The sequence below is a fragment of the Neolamprologus multifasciatus genome, chromosome 13 (genome assembly GCF_963576455.1).
Source record: "Neolamprologus multifasciatus chromosome 13, fNeoMul1.2, whole genome shotgun sequence".
Classification (NCBI taxonomy): domain Eukaryota; kingdom Metazoa; phylum Chordata; class Actinopteri; order Cichliformes; family Cichlidae; genus Neolamprologus; species Neolamprologus multifasciatus.
The window spans coordinates 20,661,239-20,685,095 of NC_140451.1; the positions used below are offsets into that span (position 1 = coordinate 20,661,239).

General features: G+C 39.5%; 1 protein-coding gene across 1 annotated transcript in view; it reads left to right on the forward strand.

The window, feature by feature from the left end:
• Positions 1–23,857, forward strand: part of LOC146505497 (protocadherin-15-like) — a 174,783-nt gene that overhangs the window by 7,623 nt on the left and 143,303 nt on the right. Inside the window, exon 2 of the mRNA XM_085181679.1 lies at positions 20,054–20,172. Within this exon, the coding sequence (XP_085037805.1) occupies positions 20,082–20,172 (91 nt within the window). The 5' untranslated portion in view covers positions 20,054–20,081. The remainder of the gene's footprint in view (positions 1–20,053; positions 20,173–23,857) is intronic.

The window sequence follows — 23,857 nt, forward strand, 5'->3', positions numbered from 1 at the left end:
CTGTGAGTTTGTCACCATTGTTTTGCAAGGCATATGCAATTTTTTTTTTCCTACCAGGCCCACTTTTCATAGGTCAGGCAACTGTTGGTGATACTTTAATAAGGGGGGGAAAAGCTGAATTAATAGCCTTCCATAATTAAGTCATTATTTTTAGCTGTTTTCGCACTTTGGACTCACACAGTCCTGACAGAGACTGCTAGAGCTAACTTATTATCTTATTAATCAACTTAATTTATTGAGTCTTTACTCAATATCCTGGAGCATAATTAACTACACAAAAGAAGCCACTAGTTTGACTGCATTTAAGTATAAAGTAGTTAAGTCTAAAAATCTAAAAACAGTAGGCTTACCTGTTGACATATACATTTCAAAAATCAATGTATTACTTGGACTATCTGTCCCATTAGGGCCTTCATTCTTCAATAATTCTTTTGTCCATAAGTTCATTTTGTTCTGTTTTTGAAGTTTTTGTAATATCAGCAGGTGGGACGCTGATCAGCTCAGTGTCCGTTGTCACAAAATGCCACTTTTACACCATGCTGTGTTTCATTTCAAAGTTGTATTCCCTTCAATTCAGTATTGGTATCATTAGTTTGTTAGCTTTTTGTTCTGTGTAAGTATGTTGCATAATTTGTACAAAATAAACACATAAATGTCTCACAGGATTTGTATAGCTCATTTGTTGACTCATTTTAGCCTACTTATCGTCTGTGTCATGCTTTTGGAGTCGGCTTAGCATTTTAAGATTAGGACTACCTTTTAATCTTATCCTGCTTTATGCAAATCAATACATTCATAATTATGCTGACATCTATATTTTATGCAAGGCTTGGGTCAGCAGATTCCTCTTGAGGATAACAAACACAATATTTTAACTTTCTAAGGCAGAGTGTATCAAACCACATCACCACATTTTGTTCAACTGATTGGACTCTAGGTTTGCTGGTCCGTTAGCTTACTCTCTACAGCCTACATGTTGATTTTTGAAATGTGTATTTTCTTTAGGCAAGAACAATACAATGATTGATGTGCAATTAGTTTAAGCAGATTCTTTGTTCCAGCTTGTAACCTCGGTGAAGATTTGGCTAAAGTTTAAGACAGATCTTTATAGAAATCCTGATAATTCCTAAGAGTACCTTTAGTCACATGAATGTTACCCACAGAGCTTTGTTGGCACATGAAAGACCTATTTCAGTACAAGTGAGTGCACTCTGTATTTTAAACCGGCCATTACAGAATCCTTTGAAGCATTGGAAGCAGTCAGAGGAAGTGACAGAGGTGAGTGGATTTCTTTGTGCGTTGGCTGACTTGTCACTTAAGCAGCCTTTTAGGAGAGGAAATGTAGGTTTTTGTTTTTTTTACAATGAAACATCTTAAAAAAAAAAGAATTGAAACATTAGAACTCTGAAGTCATCTCGCAAATATAAATGATGATGTTTTGAAAATGCACACAGCTATTTTGCTAGGTGCAGCTGTTAAACTCCTTGTTAACGAATAACCAACCAATGACATGGCAGCATGGCTGCTTTAGTTTTATAATCAGAATGTGGAAGAAAGGTGATTTAAGTGAATTTGGACACGGTGCGAGATGGGCTGAGTTTTCAGAAACTGTTGATCTACTGGGATTTTTATTCACAACCATCTCTAGGGTTTACAAGGTGGTTCCAATTTAGATAACAGTTCAATAAGTATTAAGTTTAGAAAATGGTAAAAATACCAGGCACTCAAGTTAATAAAGAACCCAAATTTATCTCGCAGCGCAGCATATAAGTAGGTTACTTGGTTACATTGCGCTGCTGATGCAACCAAGAGACCCATACAGTGAAGTCCCTTTGTCAGACAGACTAGTTTTGAAGAACATAAAATAAAACCGGTTGTCAGTTGCGTTCAAATGTTTCAGCGTTGAGGAAACCATGCAGCGCTCTGCATTTATTAGTGAATGCTTTAACATCGTCACGTAGACAGCAACTGGCAGGTGCACTGTCGCAGTACCATGTCTTTCATGCATAGGAATAACAAAAGCAAAAAAGACACAACAGTGCGAAACTATACAAGGGGTTTTTCAAACATATTACAGCCTACAATAGCACAGACATTGACACAGAAATTTGCTGGACTGCAGTGAGCATGAATTAAAAAAAACATTACCACACTGTTGTTTAGTAAGGTTTTGACTGATTTCAAAGAATTTAAGACTACTTACATTTCACGCAACTATTGTTGTCCATGCTGCTCAGGCTGATGTACTTTGAAGTTAAAAATGACAGCTGTAACACTGCATGTATAATGACCATCAAAACACATGTTTATCTGTAATATATCACATGTTATATTTTTAATTTAAATACATTTATTTTATAGCCACTTTTGCTAGGCTTTAAAATTGAGTTAGAGTAAAAAACACTTGTTAACGAAACCTCATCCTTCATCCTCAGGATAAGACAGCTGTTGGTACAGCCAAACAGGAACTCAGTGGAGGACCCCTACTGAGAGTGGGCCTCACCCTCTGTCCTCTTGGCCATTCCACTTACACTGGCTTTTCGCCAAATCATGTCTGGGGATATATTTCACTGAAGGACTTCTCTAGCAAAATTCTGTAGTTACCAGTTTAATGCTTAAGCTTATGGATTTTCACCTACCTCTGCTTTGTTAATTTAATTATTTAGACTTTCTCTTTTTTTGCTATCTAAGGATTAGTCATTCCATTATGTGTAAAAACTCTGAGACAAACCCTGTGACAATAAAAGTCATTGTGCGATTTGCAGGGTTAAAAGTCGCCCACTGAGGTGAAATAATTACCAAAATCAAAAAGCCCTCTTTTATCTTACATTAGCTGCATGTGTTCAAGTCATGTGGCTAAGTAGTTTCATGTGACATGGATAGGACATTGTTGATGCTAAGCAGATGCAGCGCGGTCAGCAGCACCCGCATGGACTGACCTCAGTGAGGGTTTAGAGATTTAAAACGTGGTCATGAGATGACTAAACTAAAAAGGATTAGAACCTCTGAGGTCTGTGGCTCGCTGGCACTGAATTAGAGAAAATTGGTTTTAGTGTGGACCACCAGGCTCTGACATTAAATGCAGCTGAATTCATACTTATTGCTTTGCATTTTGTTCTACTTTTTAAAATTCCTATTCAATATTCAGTAGTATTGTTAAAAAAGCAAACAAAACCAAAACATCAGACATCATGTTTTGTGGAATTATGCTGTATATGAACATTTCAGATTACTTTAATGTGCACAGTGAGGAAGAATATAAACGTGCCTAGACTTGTGCACGGTACTTCTATGACTACTACAAACACACTTGTATATGCACACACAAACAAGCACACCACAGACACAGCCATCTTGCTGACATCACTTTCTCCTGACACTAAATTACAGCATAAGGCATAAACATTAAACTCATTACTACTAATTATATGTTATCCTTGTATGCTTTAGAATATGTAATAGTTTGTATGACAATAGAGAATAATGGATGATTATAGCTTCTTTCTGAATCTACCTCCTAGTTTTGGTTTGCCTTGTTTCCTTGTGCAATAACATTTGCATAACACAGTCCTGGGAAAATGACAAACATATGCAAAACAAACTGCACAAATTTAAAAAAGGCTTTTTTTTATTTTGATTACTGTACTGTTGTCAAACACCCTTGTTCCTGCCTGACTCATATGGATGAATGATCAGTGAACTTATCAGTCATCTGTGCGTCCCCCCCACAAGTGGGACATGCGTTCCTCATAGAGGAACACCACGATCACCTAAAGGATCTTTATCGAAATTGTGCTCAACTTGGTCAAGATTGTATTGTTCGTGTTGAAAACTCTCTTCCATTTTCAGAAGTATTGCTACTCCTCCCAGAATATTGATCCAGTTTTAGTGAAACAGGAAGAATTTGTCCTCGGTGGATATTAATTGTCATTAGTTTGTACAATACAGCCAGCCAGTAAACAAGAAAATCTAAAAATTTCTTTCTGCAGCTCATAAATTATAATCTCTGAATTTTGATGGATTTTCATTGTTGCTTTAGTGAAAGCATTTATCAAAGTTCTCTTTTCCTCAGTGCTCACAAACCAACGTTATCCTGAATAAATGTCACAAATCTGAATCAGAGAATATTGATTTTGGCCATACATTTTTTTTTTTAACAGTTTAAACAAATTTTCCAAAGTAGTGTTGGTTAATCAAATTAAATTTCTCCTCAGGGTATTTTTTGTTATATTTCATCATTTTCCATTTTGATCTAATTAACAGTTTCCATAACTATGCTTTCTTTTTTAATCATTTTCTAACTGTGATGTTTGATTAAACTTGACAAATTAGTTTTTTTTTCTATATAATATAAAACACAGAAACAAATATAATTTTTTTCTACTATTATAAAACAAAACTTTTACATTTAATATATTATATAGAAGAGATTTGTTAGTGGTGCTGATGATTACTAAAAATGGATGTAGATATGCTATGTTTTTCAGCTTGTGAGTTTTAAATCAGTACTACAAGCAGCCCTGATTTCTTTCGTTCAACTTACTTTGCTCAAGTATATTTTTATCTCTGAAAGTACTCTGCATAAACAGGTGCATAGGGTTGTTTAAACCATCCCAGCCCATCACAATAATTATGAGAGCACTTGAGGCCCACATCAAATCTTTCATTTGATGCTAGCAGCAGCACAAAAGCACATAATGGTGTTTATACATTTTCCCATTAGGGTCAGTCGTCCCAGCCAAAATACCCATGCTAAACAACTCAGCCTTTATGCATCTGAACCAGCAGGCTTCTTCACAGGGAAATTGATAAAATGCACCTCTGACACAGGTGGGATGGGGAAAAAAGTTGCATAATTAGGGAACCTGAATGAAAATTTACTGCATAACAGCTTTTCATTTCTGTGTCAAGTGCACACTGAGATCACTGCTCGCAGTAAGCGCTACTCTCTCGCACAGCCACATACATACGATGAACAGTCACTTAGGAAACACTCATCTGATAATAGCAGTTACATCATCCTGCAGAGGGAAGCACCTGCAGTGTTAGTGACTAAAGACAAGATGGTATATTACATTTTAGAGCAATGCAGTAGAGGTTTACTACTACCAGCTTGTTACGAAAACATCTCATGTAAATGCTATAGATGTTGATAATATGAATGCTGATTATTTTAACAAGGATTTTATTGCACAAAAGCTTATGGTACTTATAAATAATTTCACTTAGTCACTGTCCCAGAAATTGTGCAGCCATCTAAATATAAGCGCTGCATCAGCTGTTTACACACCGTTTGAGTTGTACACAATTTATTAAGCTTGATTAGGTGTATCTAATTGAGTGCTATGGAACTTTTTACCTGCTACAACACTGTGTGGTACCTATTAATTCAGACCAAAGAACAGGAGCTTGTATAAATAGGCTGCAGCTGCATGCAAGAGGGATTCCATTTTATCTCTAGAATGTATAAACAAACTTGTTCGATTTGTGTTAAGTCATGTTTTACTTGCTCTTTAGTGCATAGCTGGATATTAATGAAATGCAGCAAGGATGGGTTATTAGTTCTGGAAGTGACAACCATAAATGTGTTACCTACGTAATATCTGATTATGATGGTATTACAGTCTGTGGCTCCATGGTCACATGACATCTCATGCCTTTGAGGACATTCTAAAGTCTCGTAATAAAGGATGTGGGGGTATGTTGTAGCACAGTGAGTGATCAATCAGAAGCTTAAAACGACTGTTTGAATAGGGTCCTCTAAGTGATTTTCTTTCCTTTTGTGGCTCTACTTTTATGCCATAAGATTGACAAAGAGCTGCCTTTTGTAGGAAGTAAAACTGAAATACAGTTGGAAAATGTATGAGAAATGTTTTTTTTATATGCTTAAATGGCCATGATTATAGTACAGAAAACTGAGAACATAGCAAAGCATAAAAGGCTATTTTTCATTTTACTGTGACTAAGAACAGAAATAAAAAGCATTCAAATGGACCTGAAACATTTTCCTTTGTATTCTTGTCATTGGTTGAACCAACACTGCGCATTATTCATGGCAAGTCAATATTTAAACAAATATTTTTCATAACACAATGGTATTGAAATTCTGGTGAGGTGTGAAACCAACTAGACACATTTTTCAGCTTTTTTTTTTTTTTGTCAACAGAAATGTTAGTTGGCCGAGTAAATTCTTCATATTTTATTTATGTGTAAGTTCTTAGTTATGCAGCCACCCTCTTTTCGCCCCCTGATTTTGTGAACTCGAAAAAGTGGTGCAGTTTTGCAGATTTGATCTAGAAAATGAAAATATCATTCTTTGACAAAATAAGTTGAAAAAAACCTGCTTAACAAAGTAATGAGAATTTAGTACCGGACGACAACAACACACAATCAAAAAAGGGTTCTGGTGTTTGCACTGCTAACCTTAGCAGTGCAACCTAGAAAATGTGGAATTTTTTAATATTCTTTAAAATTTGATTTAGTCACTGAAAAATGTGTCAAATGACTAGAGCTGGGCGATATATTGAGTTTTTAAAAAATATCGATATATTTTTATACGAGATATAAGATGTGACAATATCCTTTATCTCGATATAGTCTATGTTACGTTATAACCAGTGTTGGGACTAACGCGTTATTAAGTAACGCGTTACAGTAACTACGTTATTATTGTGGTAACGAGCACGGTAACTAGTTATTATGCCAAAATCAGGAACGCGTTAGTCGTTACTGGGATTCAGATAGGGTCGTTACTCGTTACTTCGTGTGGTGGCTATCGCGGAGCTTCCACAGATTCTGTAACATTAGCAAGTGGTGGAGGCAGCAGGTGGATGAGGGAAAGGGGACGCAGAAGGAAAAGAGACCCGAGGCGGCCGCCGGTCCAAGTGTGAACTGAACTTCAGGTAAGAAGTTATGACCTGTAGTCTATCTGGGTCAGATATAAACCAAGTTTAGGTGGAGTTTATTTTCGTTATTCTGACTTTTTCCGTACTGCGTACTAGCTAGCATGACGGAGTTTCTATACAGCTGGGTGGGTGCTATGAAGTTAATGATGTTGAACTTTATTTTGTTCATAAGTTATTAGAGTTGCCAACCGTCCCGTCTGGTATTCAGAGAAAATATTACGCGTTTCTTATTGAGGTGAAAAGGAACAGTTTGTCCCGGACTTCAGCTACAATGAAAAAGACAAAGCTGGAGTTATTCTGTGTCTTTGCTGCACAGCTGCCTCTTCTTCTTTCATTCTCCCCCTCCCTCTCCCGTATCTACTTCAATCATGAAAACTGATCAATGATCAGCTGATCGGCTCTCTTGTTTGTTTATCACCCACTTTGCGCCAGAAAGAGGAAACCAGCCGATGTCGCGTTAAACAACAGCAGCACGTTTAAGCTTGATCAGCTGTTGTTAGAATTTATTTAATATTAATTTCTAGTATCAGCTGATGTTTGCTGGAGCCACAGCTGCAAAAAAGCTGCTGGTCATGATATCGGTTTGGTTATCTGGTGAGAGGGAAACATGAAGATGAAACCAGGAGATGTCCTTACTGAATAATCAGAGCTGGACAGGTGATGGAGAAACAGGTTTATCTTTTAGGTGACATAAATGAGTTGAAGGGAAGTTATGAACTGTTTCTGAGAGACAGATAACCCCAGAATCCTTTTTTAGGTAACTGACAGCTGGTAACTGTGCAGGTGTGGATCTAGCAAAGTTTTGCCAGGGGGGCCAGGTAGGGCATTAACAGGGAGAGGGGGGCACAAATAAATACTTTTCTTTCTTATTCTCATTTAAAATGTCTAGCTTTTAAAAAATAATTATCTGAATCTTACAACAAAGGATTGATAGATTGATGCATATATACCATCAAAACAGTGTACATCACTGTCACAACAGCGTTTGTTTTCATTCAAAGGCTTTATGATTTTTCCTATAATGGTGGGAAAAAACGCCCGGGCTGATTTTTTGTCCCAGTCCAGCCCTGTATGCAGCTCATCTGCAGTCTGGTGTTACCTACATCTTCCTATTCAGAAGGCAGAATTTCCGAATTCTGAGTACAATCAAAAGCACCACGACTGCAGTTTTTGTGTTGGATGTAAAAGGCGCACATGACACTGTGACGTAGGCTAGAATCATGGCAGCAGTCAATGACGGTCCAGGCATGGGATTTCTCTCGTGGAAATATGCACATTATGTTTTCCTTTCTATTGGTAGGTGGCACAGTGCACTTGTGGCAAGTAAGCAAGCTAGAAGACTGGCAAAGTTGTGGAAGCAACACATTAATAAGAGAATTCTGAGTAAAACCAAAGTTACTTTCCCTAGTAACTAGTTACTTTGAAAGTAACGAGTAACTTGAAGTAACTGAGTTACTTTTGATAGAAGTAACTAGTAATGTAACTAAGTTACTATTTTAAAGTAACTTACCCAACACTGGTTATAACTATACTTTGTGGAGCCGCACGTTTGCCTCTCTTTCGTCCACTTTTGTCTTTACGCAACATTACTCGGCCTCGCCCCTCCTTCACTGAACACAACTCCCCCTCCTCCCCCATCGCTTCACCTGCAGGAAGCGACAAGATGGACACGGCAAACCTCCGTTAACGAGTTACTGCGCATCGCCCCGTGCGTGGGGCTGGACGCCGTCAACGTGTTAGCTAGCTAACCACGCTAACGAGCTAACCACGCTAACACCATGCAGCCCAGAGGCGCTGCACAGCCTAAAATCCTTTCATTTTCTCAAAAGTTGACAGCGCGCCTTATGTATAAATTCTGGTTGTGCTTGATGGCCGCGAACCGATTTTATGTGGAACATGGCGCTCAGCAATCTGTCAAAAAATGTTTTAGTACGACTTTGGTAAGCTACGGAGCAGCACCGCTTGATGGATTGTCAGAGCATTACGGCTACCGAGGAGCCCCGCGGAGTGATACGTACTGTGCTTCAACGTAATATTACCCTACTGTGTATAAGGACCATAAATGGCACCTCTTAAGAGACGTGGTTACGACGAGGATTTCAAACTCAATGCTGTCAGTCACACAGTAGAAGTTGGGAACAGAGCAGCTGTGAAATCTGTCTTTGTTACTATGCTCAGCGTCTTTTAGTTTACATTTTGACTGCACAATTGTGAGCTTTTTGTTATGCACAAAAACAACATTGGTTTTTTTTTTTATTTATGGAGCATTATTATTTAATAAATGCTCAGAATTTATTTTTGAGTAAATTTTATGTACAGCTAGGCTCTATGTTAATAAAAGTGCCTGTGTGACATCTGGGACACAGCTTTGACTAAGAACACTCTTTTTGTTCTTACTTTATGGCTTTAAAAAAAATATCGAGATATATATCTTATATCGCCGTCCAGGTAAAAAATATCGAGATATGAATTTTGGGTCATATCGCCCAGCCCTACAAATGACTAATAAATACTCTATTCATGCATTATTTAACCTTGTCAGGTAAACTGTACTTCCTTTAGTCTGTTCTATTTGTTTTAAAATGATTGATTGGTACATACTTATTCTTCTGTTTAATCAATTTGGGGAAAAAAAACAAAACGGGATGGGAGTATCTGGCCTGGCATTGCAGGGGGTTATAATATGTTTGTCTCAGTGATCAAATACAATGTAACTGGTTAATGTATTGCAGTTTATAGGAGCTTAATTACAGAATTACAATTTACAGATACATGAGAAAGATGTGGTTTTAATACTGGCTGCTTGTCTCGATGTTTAGCCTGGTGTATTTCTACTTGGGTGCGAGCCATGTGCAGATGAGTCTGTTAGCCAAGGCTAATCACTTCCATCGTTAGAACACTGGAGCTCCCTTGCTGCCTCTGATTACATCTTTTAGGTAATGAATAGCTCTGAACTGGTCTAGCACGCCTAATCACACAAACTAACATTTGTTAAATTTGGGAGCCAAGCAATGAAGCTGCAGAGGCACCTTTTTAGACTAATTCATTTTCTTTCTCTTCTTGCCACACAAATCTGTGGCATCGCCTAGAATTACAGAATAAAACAACTTTTTTTTTTCTCACAGTGGCTGAGAAGAGCCCCCTGATTCTTTAATCCAAATTTTATATCTTGGAGGTGCATTTATGCACACAAGGGACTCACCTTATGATGATGTACATTTCCACCACGTTGGATTTACAGTCATGTTGAGCTTTTATGGAAAATTCTTTTTTTTTTTTTATTTAAATAAATCTTTATTTTTTTCCACATTCTTCACCAAAAATGCCACTGGTGATCTTCAGCTCAAGGACCACAAAAGTCAGGATATGGATTTAGGATTCTGAAAAGCTTATAAAATGTGATAGCCACGTGGTTCAGGTTTTGAAGCCACAAAACTGTGTGCTTCTTAAACTAACCTTATATTAATCTATGGATTTGATATAAGTATTCCAGAGAGTTTACTATATATATATATATATATATATATATATACACACATTACTACTGAGGGATGCTAAAAAAGTTTTGTGCTTTTATTTTTTAGTGCTTAGAGCATAATCATATCAGGTTGCCATGACAACCATGTCATGGTTAACTGTTAACTTTTTGTTACATGCTTCGCTACCGGCAGCTACAGTTAGTTTTTTTTTTTTTTTCTTCCTTCTTTTTTTTGTGGACTTTCTGAGAGTGCATGCATGCCTGTGTTTATCTGGGACCTTGCTTGAAGTGGCGTCAGCTTCTTTTAGACTCTAGACTTTAGACTCTTTGAGTTGCACACTAGAATCGAGGAGTGGGTATCACATTACTGTGACCCTTGAGCTTGGTTTTCAGATAGTTGGCAAGTTGAGATCAGTTTGCAGTCTCTAGTTACAAAAGTCTGACATAAGTTGAAGCTTTTTTATTTTTAAGTCCACTTCTTTGTAACTGCAACTGTTCTGAAAACCGATTGAAAGCCAAGAAGTGAGGCATTGTAGGCACCTTTAATATTTATCTTCTCTTTAGGTGCATTTATCTACCAACACTATGAACTGTATGCTCCATTTTATTTATTGATTTTCCAATATATAAACAGCAGCAAACAACATATAATATAAACATATTTCACAGAATTTAAATAGAAAGAATCAGCTGAATCAGTTTGAATGTGTCAGGACAATCTGCTACTGCTAATTGGGATTCATTAAGGTTGTAAACATGGCTGTTTAACATGAAACACGACTGAAAGAAAAACTTCCTGTGCTCCAGTTTGTCTGGCACTGTTTATTAAAATGATGTCTGTTCTAAAAAAAAAAGCATACTGGCAGCATGCCCCAGGTTTTATGACTTAGATGTTTGCATAATTTTAAGAGCGTGATTTCTCATGTGGTCACTTAATGAATGCTGTAGCTTTGTACTGTAATTGGATATGAGGAGGAGGTGTTTAAGGTGCAGTCCGGGGATTTTGTTACATTGATTTGCAGTGAGCTTTCCCTCTAAGGAGACAAGTGGACCCAAACGATATAAGGGACAAGTTCTTTTTCCTTTTCCTTTAATTTGTCATCCAGCTTATGTAAGAGTAATTTCTGAGTGTCGTATCAGTCACATTTTATCAGTGAATCTTGGCTTTTTTATTGCCTCTAGTCTGTTTTGTTCTGCTGCAGTGGTTGACTGTTCTGTTACATATTTATCAGACACTAGTCTTACATTCTTTTCACTGGCAGCTATCAAAGGGGAACAGCATCAACACTTCCACTTAGCAGCTGGAAATCAACAATGAAGTGTCATTACTACAGTATTTGACTTGTCACCATTTCAGATGCACATTCTTTGACAATTTGAGCATTATTTTAAAACTGAGTCGTTTTTTTATGCAAAAACAAGCAAAGCAGTTTAAAGAAACAGAGAAGGACTATAAAACATGCACTTGCAGATCACAAAGGTCTGTGCAGAAAAAATGTTTTAGTACATTCAATTTTACAAATATTTGTTAGAAATGGCTCCACGCAAGTGAAATATAAATTATTAGGTTATAATGTATTGTTTATATTGTAGTGTCCCTCTAACAGAAGACAGAGATGATCGGTGTTCCGGTTACCGGTGTTTATTAAGAATAGTAACACAGGCTGCTGTGGGCCGTAGCCAACGCCAAAACAACAGGGAAAAACTTGCTCTCCAGAATCAAAACAAACCCCCAACTCTCGCTCTTTTTTTCCCCACACACCCACAACAACATTCTCTAACACCCACCCCCCAAACACTCTCAGCCAACCACACGTATGATCTCTTCCAGACTCTCTGTCATTGGTAGCTGATCTGATTGACAGGCCAACCGGCCTGACTACTACACATTCAAGGACACTCAGTACCATGCTGCCGGTGTGGTCCAACTATGCCATAAGTGAGTGGCAATTCTGAACACAAAACAGTTAACTAACTTGTAACCCAGTCTGTTACACTACCCCGACCCCTCAAAGTCCCTCGCCCACGAGGGCGGATAAAGTCTCTCAGATGGCCTGGTGGTCTATGGTGCCTCCTTGGGCGAAGGTGCCCGGAGGGAGGTTGGGAAGGGGCCATGTCCGAAGTGGCTGCGGGCCCAGGACTCACAGTGGGGGGTTGGGGTCACAATGGTGGTGGAAGAGTCTGTAGGGGTGGAGTCCAGGTCTGTCCGTGGCCCACCCTGTTGTCCCAGGGAAGTGGCCGTGATAGGGGGGCCAGTCTGTCCCGGTGCAGGGCGACCCTCCATCCCCTTGGGGGCAGTAGTACCCTATACACCACTTCCCCCAGGCGTTCCAGAACCTTACAGGGTCCAACCCAGTCACTGTCCAGCTTAGGGCATCTGCCCTTTTTGCTCTGGGGGTTGTACACCCAGACCAGTTCCCCGATGTCAAAATGTCGGCCTCTGGAATGGATGTCATAGTTCCTCTTCTGCCGCACCCGCGCACTTATAAGTTTCCTCCCAGCAAAGTCATGAGCAGACTTCATGCGATGCTGGAGCTTCCTCGCATAGTCAGGACCTGGTTGATCCCCATCAGCATTGGGGGGTCGGCCCATCATCATCTCCGCTGGAGTCCGGATCTCCCTGGCCAACATCAAGAGGGCAGGGGAGCACAAAGTGGAGTCTTGGACCACCAAACGATATGCCATGAGGACCAGGGGAATGTGAATGTCCCAGTCACGTTGATGTTTAGCCGCCAGTAGCGCTAGTTGCTCTGCCAGTGCATGGTGAAATCTCTCAACGAGTCCATCACTCTGTGGGTGGAGGGGTGTTGTACGGGTCTTATGGGAGCCTAGTTTCTCGCACATGGCCGCAAACACACAGGACTCAAAGTTCCTGCCCTGGTCCATGTGGATTACTTCAGGCACCCCAAATCTGCTGAACATCCTCTCCACCAAAGCATCCACAATCATCTCGGCCTCTTGGTCAGGTAAACTGTATGCCTCTGGCCACTTTGTGAAATAGTCTATAGCTGTGAGGATATAGCGGTTTCCCCTTTCTGTGCGGGAAAAAGGACTCAGGATGTCCATCCCCACCCTCTCCATAGGGTACCCTGCTGGAAACTGTTGCAGTTGGGCACTGCTGCATTTGGCTGTGGGCCCCTTCCGTGCTGTACAACTGTCGCAGCGGAGGCAAAAGGCCTCTACATCCCGCTTATGTCGGGCCCAATAGAACCCCTGCCGTAGGCGGCGGAGTGTTTTGGTGACACCAAAGTGGCCAGACCCCTGGGCCCCATGCACTGCACGAAGTACCATCTCCTGCAGGGCCTGCGGGACCACCAACTGCCACTGTCATCTCGCCCATAGCTGGTTTTCCAGCCCCTTTGCAGCACTCCATCGTACCGCTGCAAGGCAAACATAAACATGGACCAGAGTCCCTTTGTGGCCCGTGACAACATGGCGATTTCCTCCCATTGGGGTTGTCGCTGTTCCTCAATCCACCCAAGCACTGGTTTGATGTCAGCATCCTCCTCCAGTTGATGTCTCCACTCTGTTGCCTCCACAGCAACCAGCCTCTGACTGGATGGCCGTTCCTCTACCCCCGTCACAGCACACTTTACATCGGGCACCAATTGGTCCTCCTGAGCTTCCTTCCTCTCACAGTAGTGGCATCCATCTTGGGCACAGGGTCTGCGGGAAAGCGCATCTGCATTTCTGTGCTGGGCCCCAGGTTTGTGTATAACCTCAAAATCATAAGCCTGCAGCTCCTCAATCCAGCGTTCTAGCTGCTCCTCTGGCTCCTGCAAGGCAGCATGGTCAGTTCTGACCATAAAGTGGAGACCCCCGAGGTAGTACTTAAAGTGGCGTATGCTGGCATCTGTGTCAAGGACAAAGGGCAGAGGGGGGTCAGGTGGAGAGAGCACTGGGGCCCCCAGTAGGACTTCCTGCAGTGAGGTGAAAGCTCCCTGGCAGCCTGCTGTCCACTGGAAGGTCACACCCTTATGGAGCAGGTGGAACAGTGGCGTGGCTATGCAGGAGAAACCCCTTACAAACCGTCTGTAGTACGATGCCAAGCCCAGGAAGCTCTTTAACTTGTGCACAGATTTTTGGGTTAGCCAGTCCTTCACAACTTGGATCTTATCATCCATGGTGCCGACCCCCCCGGCCCCCAGTCGGTGGCCCAGGAACGTGACCTCACGTCGCATTAACCCTTTAAAACCGGTCGGAGCGGGCACGCTCTGTTTTGCGTAACTATTTTTAAATCCCGGTAGCTCTGCAACCACGTAAGCTAGCGCAATAATTTTTTTTGCATATGAAACCTGAGGAGTTGTACTTACATCTTATGCCATCAGCTTGTCCTCGGTCACAGTTTCCTTCCACATATAGCTTTGCAAAAACTGCATAAAAAGCGCTTGCAGCAACAAAAACATAATATTCCAGAAACACGCTTTGCCGATCCGATCAGCTGTTCATAACACTTCCTACATTGGATTAGACGTCAGCGCGACCTATCGCATCTCCGCCATGACCTGCCCGAAACCGGAAGTGACGTCATTTTCGCGGAAATGTAGTTTTTTACCGTCCGGGCCTCAATGAGCCTATACTGGTGTTTTTAAAAGTTATGTTTGACTTTATGACTTTCTGTGTTGTTTCTGGGATGCTTAGGACTCATATTGCACTGCTGGAAATAGTTTATTTGATGCATATGCTGCTTTTTTGCAAATTTGCACTATAATATTTATTTTCGTTTTTCCTGCAGTATATAAAAATTGGTGTATTTCAAAAATAAAACTATGAAGACACTCAAAATAAATTTCCTGTGGTGGGAAACTATTTTGTGCAACTTTTTTGTATTTGCAGTTTTGAGGGATAAGCCTCTTAAATTTCTCTAACTAGAAGTATATGTTAAAAAAACAAAAACGATTTTCAATTTTTTTGTAGTTTATTGCACTTTTTTGCAATTTATGTAATCACTATGCACTTAATTCATACATATTATTAAAATCTAGGCTGTAATGGTTGTATTGATGTATAGAAACTTGAAATGCTCCCAAAAATGGCTCCACAGCATGTAAAAATATAATATAAGCTCTGGCGGACTTGGTTCTATGGTAGGTCTTAAAGGGTTAAGCAGCATTTCTTTGGGTTGAGTTTTAGTCCTGCTGCCAATACCACAACACAACAGTTAACTAACTTGTAACCCAGTCCATTACACTATGCTTGAGGACAACTTTAATTGTACTGTCACTTTGTTCATTCATCATGCGGGTAAAAGCACAGCTTTTAGGAAGATAATGGGCATAGGGCCAGAACTCTAAGTTAAGGTAATCTACTTTTCATATAGCTTTCTCCATTATGATTATGCACCTCAGTAACACCAGATTGAGGAGCCTCTCTTATAATTTTTGCTTTTGTGTAGCTTTCACACATCTTTCCTAGTCAGACTGAATAATAATAATAGGAAAGGCTATAGAGACTGCAATGGCACTGTAAAATTGTTCTTGACAGAAGCAAAATGTTTTTTTCCATAACAGTATATTGTGAAAGGGAAGAATGATTTTTTTTTTCTTTTTGTATTTTCTGCTGCAAACAGTAGACAATGAATATAAATTGGCAATAATTTGTTTTTTGCCACTGGTGACTAGGGATGGGTATTGATAAGATTTTCACGATTCCGATTCCATTTTTGATTCTGTTTAACGATTTGATTCTTTATCAATTCTCTTATCGATTCTTTTTAAAAAAGGAGAACACTAAGGTCAATTAGCTTAGAACTTTGTTTTATATCTTCTCTTTGAACAAGATAGAAATTTAGGAGTAACATGGCCTTACAAACCCAACAGTGAGATCTTAAGAGATCCACACCCTACGGCTCTTCAATGGGGTGTCACAGGGTCCCCAGGAAAAAAAAATGTAAATGTAAAATAATAAAATAAATATTCTTCTGCAGCAATAACAAAGTATAACATAAATTATTCTGTAGCAATTACACAAGAATATCCAGTAATGTCCCTGCCTACAATTAAACACATTCACTTACCAAAAATCAGGGGCATCTGCTGTGGCAAATGGGTGCAAGCCTTTTACCTCAAACTTAGTCACTGCTCAGTGACATTTGTCTATCCTGGCCTGAAAGGAGACGCTACCGGTAGACTGCAGCGAGAACTTCCAGCATCTGAGCCAGCCAGACTCTGTCTGTCTCTCTCATCATGGTCACCTAAATGCACAGTAATGGCAGGTTTTGTAATAAGGCAGATCGCACTAACATAATATGCACTGTTAGTTGATTATTTACCTGCCGCGCATTAACGGGAGAGCACATGCAAACGTTACCGCTGCTGCTGGGTTGAGATTCACGAGTCCAGAGCGGAATTAAAAACATGACATTCAATTAAGGTTATCGTGTGTTTTGTGAGCAAATGCTTTTGCATATTCGCAGTGTTTCCTCCTTTAAATGAAATATCTACTTTGCAAGTATTGTAAGTTGCCCTGTTGTCATCCCCAAACTTTTGAGCGTTTGAGCCGCTTAGGTGCCGTGTTTCCTACCAGGTAAATGACACTCCGCAACGTGGTGACGTCATTCGGGGCGACTGGAATCGATAAGGGAATCGTTTGCAAAAATGGCAAACAATTCCAAGGAATTGAAACAGTGGGAACCGGTTCTCAACAAGAACCGGTTTTCGATACCCATCCCTACTGGTGACCAACCTATAATCAAATCATTTTGTTTGTTACAAAATGTGCTTATGTAGAATAAATTGAACAGAAGTGTTATCTTTCCTTTTGTATCTACAAAGAGAAATACATATTAATAACAATAATCTACAGTGAGTCTATAAAGGTTTGAATTTCTTCTTTTGTTTTGTAATTTTGCCTTTTAAAATCCATTGTGGTGGCGTACAGTCAATCAGTCAAGATGTAATTTAAGGGTAGACTTTTGCTTTAATTTAACAGCTCATGCAGAACAAAGGTTTGGACAGTTTAGAATGATATGAGATGGAAATTAAAATTACAGACACTTTGATTCATTATTTTTATTTTTAGAGACTCAAAAGTAATGGTCTTCGTAGCATTTTAGCATTTCTGTGCTAGGCAGTGCATTTCAAGAAGGTACCAGACAATTTGGCCAGTACTAAAGTTTTCTGTCTCTTTCTGGGTTAATGATGATGATGATTGTCTGCATCATCATCATTACTGAGTCATTAATGAATCTTGATTGTTATATTTCAAATCTACCATGATGGTTTAAAGAAGCAAATGCTTAAATAGGTAAATAATCTTGTTTAATTCTTCCCAAAAATGCATGGAGCCAACCTTACAGAGCAAAAAAAAAAGCATCCATCCTTGTGTAGACTTCTGAGGGGCTCCACACTTTATTACACAGTGAGGGGAGATAAGGTCACCAGCAGAAACCAAAACATTACCTGAACCACTTAAAATGTCATCTGGGATTCTAATACAGACTGTCTCAGTAGTAAAACCTGATTGAACACTTCCATTTTTCTAATATAATATTTTTAAACATTTTGCTATAAAGGGTAACTTTGAAACTGGTTTATGTTTGTTGTAGTCTGATGAAGCAATGCTGGGTTGTGTTTAGGACTTGTTCAGTACTGACATCTCTGGCAGCTGATCTGCACCAAAGCGCATGAACAGGAAGAGGTGGAACAACTCTATTCTGGATGAGAGGTGATCAAAGTAACACGAACAGAGGAGAAAACAGAGACGAGCACATTTTCTTCCTTTCAGGAAGTGCAAAGTCCCTGCACTGAGGAGTAGAGAACTACATCTTCACTGTCTATGTAATCCATAACTCTGATTGCTTCATTCAACTCTGCCCACGCTATTGTAATCTTCTCATTATTGTCCTCCCCCAAAAGTTTAATCACTTTTCATCAAAGAGAGAGGATGGCAGAGATGCTGTATAAACATCTAAAAAAATTCTACAGCATCTTGCGGGGGTAGTTGTGATTGAATTACTGGGACATGATGTGCATCAAGGTGGAGCAGAGTGGAAATGAACTGTTTCTGTTTGAACTTTTTTTGTTTTCTTTCTTTTTCAAAAGCGTTGCGTTGTTGCTGAAAATCTTGATATTACTTGATGATGTCACTTGTGGACCACTATGAAAGTACTGCTGCGTAAACAGAGTATTGGAGGCATTTTACGCCACTTGGTCAGCATCTCTCTAGGTTCCCTGTTCATTAAAGTTGGAGAATCCTTGTTAGCATATGTAAATTAGATACTGTGTTCCCATGTCAACCAAGAAGAAGCTGCGAAAGAAATGACTTCTCTCTTCAGGGTGGCTGGTTGTGCAGGTCTGGGTTTTCTCATGTGAAAAGGATCAAAGCAATCTTACTCAGCCCTCTTAAGAAAGATAGATGTACGAATGTGGGAAATCAAATCTGCTTCAAAAGGGAGCACCACTGGGAGCAAGAGAGATGAGAAAGCAGTGAGTGAATAGGAAACCAGTGTGAAATCACCCCTGTTGTTGCACCATTAGAGACGAGACCACAGTAGTCTCCGGCTGTCCAGAGTGTTCGTGGGAGACAACTATTGTTTGGGTGCGTTTGTTTAAAATGTGTTTAGATACGTGTCTGCACAGGTTCGTGTGAAAGTGAGAGGTAAAGGCGTGCTTCCCAATGTGAGTGAAAGACAAAAATGAGTGAAAATAAAGGGAAATCAACATTACAAATGGAGAGGTGCTGATAGTGCGAGTTAGAGGTTTGACTTTGTCAAGCGTGCTTTGATATGAGAGTGTTGATGCTTGTGAGCCCCCTCTTGTCCCCTTAGCATATGCTATGAAAGCTGATTTCACAGCTTATCAGCTGCAATGAGAATAAGCCTTGTGCGTGAGGTGTGACATCAAATAGCACAGACAGATAGAACCCTTCTATTCCTCATACTGACACTTTACCTTGCTTTAGCTCGGAGTGAATGCTGTTTGCTGTGGTACGGTGCGCGAGTGGCACAACAAGGCCAACATATAATCCGTAGGCACTGCTTTGCTTGTAATTTCCACTAGATCCAGAATATGTGTATTTACTTTAAATCCCCCAGTAGTCCACGCACCATCATAATATATTGAGCTCATGTTGTCTGTACTGCAGTTTGTAATATTCGTGATCCAAGACAGAGGCTTCTTTTTCATCAAATGTGCAGTGTTAGGCTATTAGATGCTACATGATTTTCTTTTTCTTCTTCATGTGTAAAAAGTATTCACTCTCTGTGAAGTAAGGTGCTTTAAAAGGTTGGTGGTTTGCTCCATGAAGTAGAATGAAGGAAGAAGGTCAGCTTAAAGCGATAGGAGGGGGAATAAATTCCATTAAATGCAAGTTGTAAAAGCTGAAGATGAAACGAGGCAAGCTTTTAAAACACCATTCTTATAGTGACACAGTATTCTAAGTACATTAAAAGCATGTTTGTTTTTAGTTTTCTGTGAAATTCCTGAAAAATGAACAGCACTGCTCTTATGTTAGTCATAGCAGTTTGCCTCTACTTCAGTAATGTTTTACGTGGATGCTGTATTGGGTAACAAGAGCAACTGCTTGGGAAAGGAGTGCCGTGTGTTTGTACATATATTGATATACATATGTATGTTAGGCTATGGGTCGGTCTCAGCTGTGCATTTAAGTAACTTAGAGACTGACTGACCAAATGAATGAAAAACTATTTCTGGTGATTTGTTTTGTGCAGGTGGGCAAGCAATAAGGCTTGACGGAAGATGCGACGGGGGTGGTGGCTCGTCAGATGGCTGGGGACAGGAATGGCAATCCTCTCTTTGCTAACCCACAGCTGGGGCCAGAACACAGAAGGTATGAGCAGCCAGCACTAAGGCCATCACTCCTCCTTTTCAGTTAACTGTAGCTGACTTGTCAGTGGTCACTTGTAATGCGTGAAAGGAAATGTTTTTTGTTTGGTTTTTTTTGCTACAACAGACCTGCATTGTTCTAAAAAAATTTCCACATAGCTACATCACGTTAATTATTATAAAGTATTTGGTAACCTGAGGCATTAATTGTTTTCAAAGGTTATTATTTAGAAAGAGGATGCTCATTAAAGTTCACTGATCATGCTAACATTTTTTTGCCTTGTAGTTAAATGCTCAGGTTTATTAGAAAGGTGGCTTTTGTAGTTTCCACTCACTGAGTTTGTAGCAGGTGCTAGTTAAAAGTGATTTCCAGCTGTATAAAATCGGCATGTCTTTAAACATAACGGTTAAAGGAAGCAACACATACAGACATGCTTCAAATCCCGACTGTGTTGCAATATTGCAATTCAGGTCAACTTTAAGGTGCTGTACTTGAAGCAAATTCCCTTTTTCCTAACTCCGTTTCCTTCTTCGTTTCATCCTGTACCTGCTTCCCAGGCTTTCTTGACAAGCTTATTAATATAAAAGCATTTCATATAAGAGTATATCATCAGCTTTGAATTCAGATTTTCTTGGATTTATGTGATATCTTTTTAGCACAGAAGAGAAGAGAGATGACATCCTTTATGACTCGCTGAACCTTTGAAGGTGAACCTTGTGGTTTCCTTATTGGATGAGTTCACATTGAGGCTTCAACCGCATTTAATAGATTGGTGTTGGTATGTGTAGTGATGAAACTGTTGACCCAAAGCATAACAGCTGGGGAATATCCTTGTGGGATATGGTTTTGTGGATAATTTCTTTTATTATATTGGCTATTGTATACAAACATACTATTGATTTAAACCGTATTGATTTATAAACATCTCATACAGTGTTGGTGAACATACAGTACAACTAGTGCTTTAGGTTCAGTAACCTTGAGGTAAATTAAACTATGCTTCAGGAAACATGTTTGCTTGAGGACATTTGCTCTATGGTGCTCTTTTATCCCTCCCAGTATTCAAACATTACAGTGTGCTGCAGTGATGTTAGTTATTAGTGGAGTTATTTTAAAGAAATACACTGCTTAGCCCAGCAGAATATTTTGTCATGCCAACCCAGTAAAGTAGTAAAGCAATAAAATTAAATGTTCAGCCAATGAAAAATAGCACAGAAAATGCCAGTACTGTTTTAGTTGGGCAGCTTAGAACCTCCCTGCAAAGTTGCCTTACTCTTTCTTCTATAAACACAGAGCTCTGCAGCAGGAACCCTCCGCTGTGCAGAGTGATCATTGGTTCCTCAAACTGCACATTCTGGCATATCGAAAGACATTGTAAATTCTGATTTCTATATAAAATTGAACATATTTGTGGCATAACTCTTTATTTTACTGTGGTTAAGTTTTGTGTATGCCACTTCCTGATATCTATATGAACAGGTCTAACTAACAAAGCGACTGCTGAGTGTATATATTAATGCTAAAATAGTTTGCCCTTTCTGGTTATTAGAATTTTTCTAATCCTCTGGTTCTAAAAGTTAGGCTGTGCATTTGTGAGTTTCAAAGAAATCAACCCGTCACATCTCATTGTGTCAGACCTTGTGTGCTTAAAAATTTTGTCTATGAACTCCAGGTGTGTTAAGGTAAAGAAGGGATATGCCACTACTTCCAGTGACCAGTGGAATCTGTGTATGATTCAACACAGTCTTTGCTATGTACTTTTTAAAGTATTTATTGATGTCCACCTACAAACTTATTGTCCATAGCTGCTACTTAAATAGTTAAGTTGGTGCTAACATGTTATCAATTAGAAAACAATATCATACAATAAAAACAGTTGTCAGTAATGTTCTATAGTAAAGCTCTAAATTGTTTACTCATAAGTTAAAACATGTCCACTCAGAGAAGTACCGGACAGTCATGATTGTTTAATTAATCATTAAAGCCAGGCCTTCAATTGCAGCTCCGGATTTGCACAAAGTAATGATACCTTACTCTGTTTGCATCAATACTGAGGACACTGCCCACACAGGAGATTTGTGCTTGCATGAGCTCCACATGTTGATCGACCCCATACGGTGTGAGCTGGAAAGTTGCAGGTTAGGGCCATACAGGAAAGTCAATGGAAACATGTAATGTGTGTTAAAGCAGCAAGATTTTGCAATGTTTGTCCAACTTTCAGGGCTAGAAGGGCTTAGAAGCAGGCTACAGCAAACATAAACCTGACACATTACAATGATCTGCGCTGAATATGAAGACTATCATACAAACCGAAGGCATAGACCAAATCAAATGTCTTTCATCAAAGGATTCAGATTAAAACATGAACCATAACACCCATAGTTTCTGCACATTCACATACTGTGAATTCATATGCTGTCCTAGAAAATTGCGTTTTTGGTTGTTGTTTTTTCTCTGAATATTTGCTTAAATACGGTAATTTTTTCTCACCATGTCGGACTTTTTATGCTGATTATCGATGTGGTTGCAGCCTTAATTTGAGTGGCAGCAGAGACAGAAATAATTATGAGGCTCACAAATGATCTCTGATTAGACCATAGTCTGTGAACTGAATTATCCACTGTGTCATAGTTGAAATAGCCGGTGAGATTGAATGTTTACGAACTGTTGTGGTTTTGAAGGGTAAGGGTAAACGTGGGTGCTGTTGTTTCCTCCCTTTGCCACTCACTGTCATCCAGGGATGCTCTTGATTTGAGCAGGGATTTCCACCTCCCTCAACAGCACATCTCTTATCTTCTCACTCATAAATCTTCTTACTCTGCCCACCTCAAGGCGCCCTTGGTATTTGACTCTGTCAGTGCATTTGTTCTCTATAAAATGAAAACGGCAACCAGAGCTTTTTTTTAATGGCATCAAGCTGTAAGGAGATGTGTGCACTTCCTGTGGTTGCCACACTGGCTTTCAAGCAAAGAGATATTGTAATACTTAGTCTTTTAAGTAATATGAATGAGGACTTTGTGAGAGAAAATAAGTCTGGCTTTAAAAAAATGCTTTTCTTCTCTAATGAATTAATTGATTTAATGAATGCATTCATGCAGGGACCTGTTAAAGTATACAGTTTATTCAACAACAGAAAAATTAACTTATTTGTTACTACTGTGTCATTTTCCTCTAATTAACTTATAGCTCATTCTCTGTGGAAAAAAATAACTGTTGTGCTAATAATTTCAAACTCTGCCAAATCAGTAATTGCCTTTTAGTTTCAGTTAATGGAGAACTGAATTTCTGTTTTATTTTATTTTCCCCCTCTGTATTCTGTCCCTTAATTCCTGTCTTTAACAGATTTGCTGTTTTTATTTTTAATTAATAATCCTCTCTCCCATTTACCATCCCTTCATGTTCTCCTCCTTACCTTGCAGCATCAGGCTCTCACTTTGCCGTGCTTTTGGTTCAATGTTTTCTCCTGGCAGAAAATCTCTTTTCACTATTTATATGCAGGTAAACCATGCAGTGCTCCTCATGTATGTCAATTGTTCCTTTGCAGCATGTTAATGATAATGAAAGGTCAAATTTTAGTCCTGCCACAGTGGACAGACTGTCCAGTCATACAAACAAATCCCTCTGTCACTAAATCCAGATGTTGAGTACCATGTCAGAATATGTGTGGTGAAGTTTGGACTACTTAATA